Genomic DNA, 13091 nt, shown 5'->3' with positions numbered 1-13091 from the left:
ATTGTGGTCTTCTATAATGATCAGCTCATGCACCTCTTTGGAACTCTTAAGAAAACTATCATGGACTCTTTCTCCCCAGAATTGAACTTATACATATATTTTATACCATTCAAAATGTCTATACCATTTTAGGGGATTCTAAAACAGGCCAGTACTGTATGATCCAGCAATTCCATTCCTAGGTATATGTCCAAACGAATTGAAAGCAAGGTCTTGAAGAGATATTTGTACACCAGTGTTCATAGTAGTATTAGTCAAGATACCCAAAAGGTAGAAACAACCCAAGTGTCCATCGACAGATGAATGGATAAACAAAATGTGGCATATACATATAATTGAGTAATGAGGAATGAAATTCTGGTACATGCTACAACATGAATAAACTTTGAAGACATTATGTTAAGAGTAATAAGTCAGATACAAAAGGACAAATATTGTATGATTCCACTTATTTAAAGTACCTAGAATAAGCAAATTCACAGTAACAGAAAGTAGAGCAGAGGTTACCAGGGTTTGGAGGGAGTAGGAATGGGGAAGTATTGTTTAATGGGTACAGAATTTCTGTTTGGAATGATAAAAAAAAAGTTCTGAGAATGGATAGTGGTGATGACTGTACTTGATACCACTGAATTGCATACTTTAAAACTGTTAAAATTATAAATTTTATGTTGTGTATATTTTACCATAATTTAAAAAAAACAGTCACGTTGAAAAGAGCCTGGACGTGAGAACCTGATAAGCCTGGCTGGGTTCCAATCCCAGGTCTACCAGTTACCAGCTGTGTATGACTTGGGTAAACTACTTAGTGTCTCAGAATGTCATTTTCCCTACCTATAAAGTTGGGAATAAACTACTGACCTTAGAGGATTGTTGTGGAAATTAATGTGATTAGCCTGCCACATATAGCCACTATTTAAAAAGGTAAAGAAAACTAGTATATATTAAGCAAGCAAAATCCAGTGGACTGTGTTAAGAATAAAGTACCACGTTACATAATTGCTTTTTGCCTCTAGGAAATAAGAATATTAACACAGAATAATACAGGAGGGCAGCAACTGAGTCTATGGAGCTGCTCCAGGAGCCAGAGCTGTCATATCCCCTCCTCTTCCACCTCCTGTTGCAAACAGTAAAGGCCCTTCGTACAGATAAAAAAAAAATTGAATAATACAAAGGAGGTAGGATTTTAGCATTGAAGAAACAGAGGTACGGGACTTGTTCGAGCTTTCCAGTGACTAGAAGGACAGAAAGAACACAAAATTACCCTTGCCTAAGTCTGAGGTTTATTTCTGTTTCTGCTTAAATTGCTTTTAGATTCTCTACGTTTTCCTCATTTTTGTAAACTGTTGGGGATTTTCTGCAGTATAGGTTTTAAGTCTTTGCAGTGTGTCTTGATATAGATTTGATAACACAAATCCATATTCAAACCTATGCATGCAAACACACACTCTACAGAGCAAGGCCATATTTATCTGGAGATCAGACATCCTACAATATTAACTCTTTGGGACATAACCATTTTTGCAGAAGCATGCCCCAAAGCCCTCCGTGTAGCAAATGCCAGATATTAAGTCTTTGCTGAGAAGTGTCATGACCCCACGCAGATGACTGTATAGAAACCACAACAGCAAAACAGCAAGCAAAGTTAAGAGTGACAGCAGAGAAGGAAGCAGGAAGATAGCTAATGCCCGTATAAGCCTGGCTGGAGGCTGGCAACATGAGTAACCGCTGAGCCTGCCACATTCAGAAAAGGTTAAATTTCATTCCATTTGCTCTGCTTAGGAAAATGGGGGTATGTGCAGAATATTTTTAAATTGCATCCAAAATGATAAAAGTTTAATGCTTAAAGAGGTAGAATCTGTTATTTGCAGTACTCATTATGGAGTGAAGTGTTGTTATTTATTAATACGCTCTGTTTACACTGAGACATAAATAGCTAAATTTTATCTGTTTTGTCACCTAATTCTTTCTAAAATCTAGCTATTTCTTTCAGTCTCCAGCACTTGACACAATGCCTGCCTCACAGTGGGCACTCAGTATTTATTGAAAGAAGAATGAATGAATGAATGAGCGGGCAAGTGAAGGAATGAAACTACCTATAACATTTGTATGCCTGCCTGACGTGTATTACCTGTGCGTGAATAAAGACATCCAAGTTTAAACTCACCCTTTTCTCCTTTTCAGAGCAGAGACCATTCTCCTGGGACCATTCCTAAGAAAGAAACACCCACGCTGTGACATATGCCACTGCCACCGCCACTGCCACCTCTGCCTCCGCCTCCCCCCCCATCAGCGCCCCCGGTAAGACCTGGGTTTTTCTTTTTCAGTCTGGTTTACTTGAATACACTTGAGCAGGTTTTAAATGTTCAGAATCAGCCACCACCCAGCTCTGCTATGGCAGGTGGCATCTTTGGTAGCTGGCTCTACGGCTCCAGGGTCTAATTCCAAACCAGCCTGGCCAGGTATTTCCCTTCCCGTTCCGTGGCAGCTCCCACCCTCTACCTCAGCGTCGTCTACATGATTTCTCTTCTAATTCCTGCTGCTCGATACAGGCTTCCCAGAGTCTCCCTAATCGACTGTTTCATCTCACGGGAAACCTCAGAGGGGAGGCCACGCTGAAGTGCATAGCCAAGGAGGCGTGTGCTCAGAGTCAAGTTCCAGTGTGTGATCTGGATGGTGCTAACAGTAGCTTGGGCTTCAGTTGCCAGGTTCTGGGACCAAGTAAGAGGAGTGTCATGTGAAATGCACAACAAAATATAAATCTCTAAATGAAATCTCCCCATCTGCACGAGACTGAACTCAGTCTGTTTCGCTTTGTGTTGTCTCCCTTGGAGTTTGGTTTGGGCTTAGGAGAGGCCCAGAGAGTGGTTATTTTCTTTTAGGACAGGGCTTCTCACCCTTACCACCACTGACACTTGGGGCCAGGAATAGAGCCTTACCCGCTATCCTGCCGCTGGGGTGCACACCTCTCCACAGATGCGTGGATGACATGACCGCGGGAGTATAGGTTATGAAAGGAGGGTCTGAGGCCCTGCTGCACGGTCACCAGCCTTGGTGAGAACGAGGGTATGCTTGAGGTCATATGTCACCCCCATGACGTTAGCGTGGCACACTGACCGTATCTGAAGCGCTGGGGCATACACCTTCCTGAAACTTGGCCCTTGCCCTTGAAGAGAGTGGAAGGAAAGCACATGATGTGAGTTATACCTGAAAGCTCTCTGGCCAATATATAGAAAGAATAGGAATCAGTACTGAATTTCCACTGCCGAATTTGACACAAAGAAGGCATGGAGATGAACAGTTTATAAGTGAAAGAAGCATACATGAAACTATAATGTGGGTCTCACACAGACTTGCTGGGCCTGAAGAAGCACAACTTAAAGTAACTCCCAATACCACAGTATGTCCATAAACTTAGGCAGAATAAATAAACTTATCAAAACCCATATTGTTGGGGACTTGGGGAAATGAACTCTTTTAAACATTGCTGGTGACATACCTGGGACTCAACAAATGTTGAATGAGTCTTTCCGGAGTGTTCTCTGACAAAAAACAATAAGCCTGAATATATCGCTTTTTCCCCTAGTAATCAAGTAGTTTTATTTTTGAGACTGACTTAAGAATTTAACCCTAAAGGAACCAAAAAAGAATTTATACAGTATGTGCACAGCAACGCGATTTATTCTAGTGAAAAATTAGATCTTAAATGGTTTATGAGAACTAAATGAACTGTATTGTCATGCTGTTAATTAAAAATTGCATTATGTTAAAGTGTTAATTAAAAATTACATTTATAACTGTGCTGATAATGGAAAGTAGATATGGAATGATGAATTAAAAACAATGCACATTTTGTGCATCATGAAATCAGCTATATATGTGATAAATAGGAAAGACCAGAAAAGAATTTTGAATGCTGATAATAAAATTTTAAATTTCATTAGGGAGTCTTTTTCTTTTAATATGCTTAAGTTCATAATAAACAAAAATAATTCTGCATTTGGATAATTCTTGCATTCCCTTCCCCATTCCTAAATTTTTTTTTTTTTTTTTTTTTTTTGCTACCTATCTCATGGAGGAACTGATCAATTTAGGAGGAAAATAACCATGTAAATTTTAATTTATTTTTTTTTGTAAATTTATTCATTTATTTATTTTTGGCTGCATTGGGTCTTCATTGCTGCATTCGGGCTTTCTCTGGTTGTGGCTAGTGGGGGCTACTCTTCGTTGTGGTGCACGGGCTTCTCATTGCGGTGGCTTCTCTTTGTTGCGGAGCATGGGCTCTAGGCATGTGGGCTTCAGTAGTTGTGGCACATGGGCTCAGTAGTTGTGGCTCGTGGGCTCTAGAGTGCAGGCTCAGTAGTTGTGGCTCATGGGGTTTAGTTGCTCCGCAGCATGTGGGATCTTCCTGGACCAGGGCTTGAACCCATGTCCCCTGCTAGGCGGATTCTTAACAACTGCGCCACCAGGGAAGTCCTTTAATATTTCGTTAAGACGCATTTTTCTACAATCTGGGAAAAATATTTACAGTGCATATTATAGGCAAAGGATGAACAACCTGAGCATATAAAGAGCTCTTAGGGATCAATATGGAAAGGATGAGTAGAAAATGGGCCCAGGATATGACCAGGCAGAAGAAATACAAATGTTTCAACCTCACTATAATTGAATAAACACAAATTAAAATAATGAGAAATCATTTTCATCTATCAGTTTGGTGGTGGTACTTTTTAAATGTTGCCTGGAGTGTTAGGAACCAGGCACTTATAACATTTTTTTTAGTGGTTGATTTATTTATTTACTGCTACAGGCACATCCATTGCCCCCTTCCCATTTACCCACCCCCACCGTACACAAGGTTGGATGATTTGATTTAAGAAGTCTGCGGCATATAGTCATTTATTATACCAGGCACTTATACCTCTTAATAGGAGCAAATATTGGTATAATCCCCTAAAACACAATTTGTTAATATGGATTAAGTCCCTTTAAAAAGTGGTTGTACTCAATGACCTAGTTTCACTTCAAGTAATTTCCTTTCAGTAACTCATCATAGTGTACAGAAATTTTTAGCTATAGATTATTAATGAGAGCATTATTGTGATAGCAACCAAAAAAAAAAAGAAAGGAAACAATCTAAATATTTAAAACCAGAAGATTCAATAAAAAATGATTATGTAATCCACAAAATAGTATTCTAGGTAGCACTGAAAATCATATCAAAATTATTTTGTAACTCCCAGTATAATAATTGATTCAGGCAAGGATCATTCGTGAAACCTAAAACCACTTAGGGAAATGTTTTGGAGAACAGGATGTTCACAGGATCCCAAGTGTCACCCACAGATTACTTCTAATTACAAAGGGGAAAATGTACCTTTAACAGGGATCAAAGTGTCACCTGTCATAGAATGACCTTTACACAGCCTTTTGCTGTGATGCAACAAGAAGTACATAGCATCACCCTGCAGTGACCTGCCAAAAATTAGTGTTCTTTGAGCAAGCAACTAGGCACATCCAGAATGTGGGACCTTCTACGACAGAGGTTGGCAAACTAGAGCAGAGCCCATGGTCCAGTTCTGGTACAGCCCTCGAGCTAAGAATGGTTTTTACATTTTCAAGTGATTGAAAACAATCAAAAGAAAAATAATATTTTGTGCATATGAAAAATATATGAAATTCAAATTTTAGTCCATAAACAAAGTTTTATTGGACGACAGCAATGCTTATTCATTTGCATATTGTCTCTGGGTGCTTTTATGTTACGGTGACAGAGCACCAATTAAACAACTTGTCTCCCCCCAAAGAAGAATTCTTTTCATCTCACTAGTTGACCTGTGTTTTAAAAATTATATTCAATTATTATTATTTTGCTTTGAATTTCATCAATAAAAATTTTGTGGGAATTTGTTTTCTTTTTTGCTATATCGTACTTACAGAACATCCCTAATTTTGCCTCTTGGCCCACAAGGCCTAAAATACTTACTATCTGGCCCTTTACGGAAGAAGTTTTGCCAACACGTGTACCTACAAGATAGCTGGCTTCATTCAGCCTTCCTTTTGTCACCAGCAGCCAGTGATCTTGGTACACTTGCATCAGATCATGTCCCCTTCCCCATCACTTTTCAAGGGCTTCCCATCCCCCTCTTAACTGTGGGCCGCTCCACTTGCATGACCCGGCCCCTGCCTACCTCTCAGACCTCATATGGTGCCCCTCTCCCCATGTCTTCTACTCCAGGACTTTAGCATGGCTGTTTCTTCTGCTTGGAAAGCTCTTTCTGCTCAGCTCAGCCCAGGTGTCCCTTCCTCGAAGCATCATTTCCTCACACCCCACACTGGCATTCATAACATACTTTTAAACCCCTCCTTCATAGCAGTTATCAGTTTTTCAGTTAGTTTTTATTTGACTGGGGTCCACATTTTCTGTTTTGTGGTCTTTTCTGTCCCTAGTGCCTGGCTCACAATAGCTACTCATTGAATGAATGGATGGATGGATGCATGACTGAATGAATACCTGTGTAAATAGCATTAGGAAATGGAGTTAAACTCTTCATAAGCAGTGTTCAGGACTTTAAACATCTACGCTTATGGACCAGCATGGCAGATTTTATTATATGGAATCTTTGCAAGGAGGGGGCATTTTGTGTGATATGTCTGATCAGGTTTCACCTTAGCTCTGGAAGATCTGGGGATTAGACCAAGGCTAAAAGTGTTTTGATTTTTCCCTCCTAACCTCTCACCTTTCCCCTTCCTGCCCCTCCCATTCTCGTCTCCTCCTCTCCCTGATGTGCATCCTTTGGAACTGAGAAAAGGGCTGATGGGCCTTGCTGAAGTTCTGAAGCAGGCTCTAAGTGAAAGCCAGACAGCCCTCGTCATCTGGTTTCCCTTCTTTTCTTGCCCCTATTTCCCTGTCTTTTGAGCACTACTCCTTTGTCTCATCCCTTTGAAATCCAGAAACCATATAAAAATTGCCCACATGGTACATTGGTCCACTTATAATGAAATTATTGTTGCTTTGGTTACACGATGTAACTTCTTAAAAAAATCTAAAGAAAATACAATGGATTTGATTTTTGAAATGCAGCAAAATTTTTACTGAGCTTTTGTTTTCAAATCTTCTTTGGCCCCTTGGTAGTGTCCAAGACGTGAGAAGGAACTCCTTGAGGGTCTGTGATTTCTCTTCTTTTTTGCCCCAATTGTGTAACATTATCTACAAAAGAGGAAGGGACTATATGGGTCTCTGACCAGATGATAAATTCTTTGGAGTTGGGTTGCCTAGGCAAAGCCTAAAAGAAGATTTGTAAAGTTTTATAGCATTATTTTTTAATGTTGCTGTTCAAGCTTAAATATCTCAAGGAGGCAACAGTACTCCTGGGGGAGGCCTATGTCTTATTATTTAAAATCAAAAGGAAAACTGGCTTGATAATCATTTATTTTCCATGATAAGCAAAACTCTTAAGTAGAAAGACACCATGGATCCAGGTACTCCTCTGCCTGCCTGTTCCAGGGGTAACATTTAATAAAGTACTGGAGGGAAATTACAATGAGAAGCATATTGTGGCCCCTCACTGTTCTGTTCCCTCATTACTCTTTGCCAGAGTCTTTGTTTGCATTCAGGAAACTCAGTGAGATGATTTTTCTCCTTGCAGTGTAACGATTGCATGATTCATGGGTGAGGTAGACTTCCCAGTGTCAGGAAATACCAGCTGAGGCTTACATGGGGAGGTTTTCCCACCATCTCTAGGATGCAGGAGCTCATGTGGTATAAAAAACATGTCAATCTGTGAAAGAAAATGTGGAAAATGAAGTGGTATCTGAAGCCCCATAAGAGCCTCTTTTGGAGTTTTGCGTTTGCTGTGGTTAAAAAAAAAAAAAAGGCAGGGGTCGGGGGCCGTAGGTGGAAGGGGGCTCAGTAGAATTGCGTATTACCCTATATTCTGGAAACAATAATTTGCATGTTGACTGGTGCATTTAGAAGAATGAGAGGCTTAAAAACTCTTAAATACTGTCACTCACTTAGATTCTCCTGACATTCTGGTGCTTTGATTAGTGTCACTAATGAGGGATTGGGGACGTTTACCCAGGGTTGACAGTGGCCAACTGTCAGTGACAAGGAAAAGTCTTTTGCATTAGGCCAAGCTATTAGGAGAGTATTAAGTTGACATTTGGTCCTTGCTTAAAACAGTTTGCAAAAGTGCACGTTTGCCTTCAAGTAATTTTAAGAACGAGATCCTCCCTTTCTCCTCTGCCGGTTTGTACCTGCAAGCAGTAACAGGGCTTCAGTGAAAAAACGAGGCAGTCTGCAGCAGATTTACTTGGTCTGCAAGAGAGGTGTGTCAGGACCTGCCACTCATGCTTCCAAAGGGCCATTCAGCACGATATTTAAATGTGTTTCTTTTTCACAGCTGTCAGGTAGGAGGGATGGCAAGAAAAAAAGGGGAAGCTTGCAGTGGTGTGCTGGGGGCAGCAATTGTGCACTCAGAACGCCTGGAACTTGGCAAGAAAAGCCTGCGAGCGCTTGTTAAAGGCCTTTATCAAATTGCATAGGAGCCCAGGAGCCTAAGCCGTTCGCACAGCGTCTGAGCCGAGGGATATGGCAGGAAGCTGCCATGGGCCAGGAGGCCAAAGGGCAGCCGTTGAAAGCCTCAGCCATCTTGGTAGCCGCAGTTACTATCTGGAGCTTAATTTTACTCTGGAATCTGCTGGCTCTTTGCCTTTGAAATCTTTTACAATTACAGTGTAACTAACAATTCCTAGAAAAACTGCCAGTGAACTACTTCCCCTACCCAGGGTTGTCTTTTCATATATGCACGGTTATACTGAGGAGGGCCACGTTGATTTGGAGCCTGGGCTCTTTGGGGCTATGTACCCCTTCCCCCAGACTGCGCTTTCCTTTCTTGCCATAAAAGAGAAAAAATGACCAACATCAGGTTGTTGCTGGCAATCAGATATCCAGCCCTGACCCGGTCGAGAAAGCTGCAAGCGAGGGATGAGGGGTGCTGTGATCTTGGGAGCACGAGCATATCCTTGCAGTGGGGTATTGGCAGCTAGAAAAAGTCATGTTTCCTAGGATGCTTAATGAAAAGACAGGTAACGTGAAGTGGAAAAGGCAGGCTACATATGGGTAATGTGGTCCCAACTCTGTAAAACAAAACTCTGTGTACTGCTCATTTGTGTGCTCTCAGATCAAGACAGTAAGGAAATAGTACACATACAATGATAACATTGCTGGTTATCTGGGGGCCGTATGCGTGATTTCTGTTTTCTCATTTGTATGATTCCACATTTTCTCAAATATCTACATGGAGCATTTATTACTTTTATAAAGAGAAGAAAAGGTTTTAAGAAAGAAAAAGGAATGAATAATCATTTACCTACTGATCATATAATAATGATCTACAATAATAATAACAGGCATCTACTGAACAGCTATTGTATACCAGGTACTGCGCCAGGCGCTTAACGAGGATTATCTAAATTCATATTTACAGTAATCCAGTGAGGTGGGATGATAGTGCCCTTTTACAGATGAGGAAACGGAGGCACAGAGAGGTTACTAAGGTGCCCAGTGTCATACAGCCAGTAAGTGGTGGAGACTGGATTCCTCCCCAGGCTCTCTGAGAGCCTTACTGCTCTGTGTTCTACTGCTTCCAAATAGATATACAGCTGGAATAAGCAGTGCTGATGACCACAGCATCAAACACTTATGTAGTGCTTACTGTATGCTTTGTGTTGTCCTCAGGTGCTTAGCGCATAATTGAATTAATCCTCACAGTAACCCTTTGAGGCAGGTACTGTTGTTATTCTCGAGGATGAGTTAACTGCGGCACGGAGGGGAAGTGACTTACACTGGATCACACAGCTAGTAACTGGCAGAGCCATGGTTTGCATGCTGGCAGAATGGCTCCAGAGTCTCTGCTCTGAACCGCTAAACCAGCTGCCCTTTGCTGTAGACCTTCTCAGATTCAAGGGGTAGGGGTAGATTACCCCTACCCCTTGAATCTAAGAGCCAGGAGATCAATGGTTCCCCTTTCTCACACCTAGGACAGAGCTCCCAGATTTCTTCCTGTATCCCTAAGCCTCCTCCTAAGATTGCTCTTTTCTTTTTTTTTTTCTTTCCTTTTCTTTGTGGTTCCACCATTTCCCCTCACTTGCTTATTGGTTTTTTTCTCCTTTTTTAATAGAAAAAAAACATCTTGCAAGACACCCTCTGAATAAAACCCATGGTTTAAAAGCAGAGAGTCAGCATTAAAGAAGCAGGTACAATGCCAAAAAACCCTCAGTTTTGTCTTGTCTTTAGTTTACAGCTGGGCTTTTTATGGACTCAAGAAAACAGGCTCTCTGCTAACAGTGCAGGGCACACAGTGGAGACAATAAGTGCCTCTGAGCTCGATGACTACAGACTGTGTGCTTAAATTTGACCAAACCATCATGCTAATTTACTGAGCTTTTGCTGCACGAAATTACCCAGTTTCTGCCTCTGAAGAGTTTAGAACCTGAATCCAGGGAAGACTGGACTCAGTCATGGAAGTGCTGAAAGTATAGTTGATTATTCCCAGACCAGAACACTGTCCCTTGCATTGCTTCTTCATTATGTATTTCCTGCATATGGGACCCTTGAAGTCTTACCTTTAAAGAGCCCTCCTGTCCTCTGATTAGTCACCTTTCATCTTCCTAAGCTTACTTCTCTGAGCATCGGGCACTAGGTCTTGCTAATGCTTTGGGTTCTCTCCTAAACAGACGAGTCGAGGGATGAGAGGATCTTGGGGTCAGTGAACAATTAGTGAGTTACTCCGAGACAGGGATTCTGTGCCAAGGTTAGTACTAGGCACACAGTAGGCACCCAGTACCTAGCATGATTTCCTGAACTAGTGAGTTTAGTGAAGATATTGTAATTCACAAAGCAAACCCACTGTGAACTAACCAACCACTACTTTACATCTTCCACCTGTCTAAGCCCTGAAAGCCAGACACATTCTATGTTGTGTCCTGTCAGAACACCATTAACACGTTCACATTTTGCTGAGAATATTAGATCAGAAGTAACACATTCAGGGATAGCACAAGTTAACACCTGGGCTTTATTTCTAAAGCCATAAAATGTCCTTTGGTACAATCCTCCCCTTTCCAATTCGTTATTGTTTCTAAGAGAATAGACTAATAGACTTTGTACCTTGGCTTTACATAAAGACATTTTAAAAAACCCAGGGAAAGCAACAGAGTGTACCCGCCTTGTACATGATAACAATAGATTCCCATTTGAATAAGGTCTGTTCACAGTGGAGGAGTGTGAATGTGTTTTCGAGCTGGTGAAAGCAGGATTCCACCTGTACCACATAAAGTATTTAAAACACAAAGGTGAAAAGCATGTCTGTTCCTATGTCACCATCTGTTCAGCACTCAGTGTACCAGGCCGTCGATTTCAGTAGGGATCTCGTAATGATGCAGTGTGGTGTGTTCAAAAACAAAAACAAAGGCATGTGGGCTTTAAAGTCCAACAGACCGGAAACTTAATCCCTGCTGTGCTGTTTATTAGCTCTATGGTGTCAAGCAAATTACCTAGCAACTCTGAGCCTCAGTTTCCTCATCTGCAAATGGGAATAATAACCACCGCTTCCTAGGGCTCTGCCCTAGAGTGGAAGTTCCAGGAAGGGAGGGATTTGTGTCTGTTTTGCTCAGTGTATCCTCGACACCGGAGCAGTGCCTGCATGTAGTAGGCATTCGCCGTGTATGTGTTGATTGCACGAATCATGGGGTTGTTGTGAGAATCTAGTAAGATAACGAGAGAAGCAGTTGTTTACCAAGTGTCTGCTTAGTCAATGGCAGCTACTCTTATCCCAGGGACCAGAAAACAACCAGGCAAGTAACCAGATATGGGACTAAGTTGAGGGCAAAGACTCTTGCAGTCAGTGCTACAGGAGGTCAGACACCAGAAGTCAAGATTAAGGCTGGGAGCCCAAGTTTTTCAAAGTGGGGAGTCAGGCCAGCAGTCTGAAAATAGTCCCCAAATAGGAGGGCAGAGGTTATCACTTCTAGGTTTCAGGGCTTCCAAGTCCAGGGTGCCAGTACCTGCTCCTGTAGCATGATCTGAACAGCTGGGTGGTTTGCCTTTTCTCCTCTCACTGCCTTGCCCTGAGTGGAGCGGCCTGAGTCCATGGGGTACCAGTGGGAGGTACGTGGAGTCGACCACAGATGGGAGTAATGAGCCCTCAGCAGTGGGATCGCAGCTGTGATGGAGAAGTACATGGGGATCCACAGGTGTCCTTTAGGATCCGCTCCAGTGAAACGGCAGCCTGATTCAAATATTTTAAACATTTAGAGGAGGCTCTGTTTTCTCAGCTGCTGTTTGGTTTGTCATTTTACAAGCAGCTTTGGCAGTATCAGGCCAAGAGGCTGCCTAGGGAAGGGGTACACGTTTGCCTGGAAGTTTTGTGGGGTTTTTTTAGTATCTTTATTGAAGTATAATTGCTTTACAATGTTGTGTTAGTTTCTGCTGTATAACAAAGTGAATCAGCTATGTGTAAACATATATCCTCATATCCCCTCCCTCTTGCGTCTCCCTCCCACCCTCCCTATCCCACCCCTCTAGGTGGTCACAAAGCACCGAGCTGATCTCCCTGTGCTATGCGGCTGCTTCCCACGAGCTATTTATTTTACATTTGGTAGTGTCTATATGTCCATGCTACTCTCTCACTCCACCCTCCCCATGTCCTCAAGTCCATTCTCTACATCCGCATCTTTATTCCTGTCCTGCCCCTAGGTTCATCAGAACCATTTAATGGTGATGCTTGTGCAAGAATTCTAGATCGCCTGGCTCTGAGCCCCTATCTAGAGCAAAGAAAGATGTTCTTTGGGCTGTGGGGAAGCTCAGGGATGCTGAGATTCAAATGCTATGGCTTGGTCTTTCTCTACCTGGTCCAAACTTTCATTTAAAACTTTACTGTTAGACCAGGTGAATTTGAACACTGATGGGATATTGGTTGATATGAAGAAATTATAGTTAATTTTATTTAATAATATTGCTACATTTTTAAGAGCTCTTTTCTTTGATATCATACAATGTTGCATATCTGTTTTTTTTTTTTTTTTTTTTT

The 13091-nt window shown here is 41.8% G+C and overlaps 1 protein-coding gene across 3 annotated transcripts in view; it reads left to right on the top strand.

Annotated features, from left to right (window-relative positions):
• Positions 1 to 13091, top strand: part of WIPF3 (WAS/WASL interacting protein family member 3) — a 90338-nt gene that overhangs the window by 21620 nt on the left and 55627 nt on the right. For all 3 annotated transcript variants that reach the window (XM_027102292.1, XM_027102293.1, XM_027102295.1), the window contains exon 2: positions 2182 to 2298. In XM_027102292.1, the coding sequence (XP_026958093.1) occupies positions 2239 to 2298 (60 nt within the window). In that variant the 5' untranslated portion in view covers positions 2182 to 2238. The remainder of the gene's footprint in view (positions 1 to 2181; positions 2299 to 13091) is intronic.

This window comes from Aethalodelphis obliquidens, unplaced genomic scaffold (genome assembly GCF_003676395.1).
Source record: "Aethalodelphis obliquidens isolate GAN/ISIS:26980383/991018 unplaced genomic scaffold, ASM367639v1 scaffold5, whole genome shotgun sequence".
In the NCBI taxonomy this organism is placed as follows: domain Eukaryota; kingdom Metazoa; phylum Chordata; class Mammalia; order Artiodactyla; family Delphinidae; genus Aethalodelphis; species Aethalodelphis obliquidens.
This window is presented reverse-complemented; position numbering and strand designations above follow the sequence as displayed.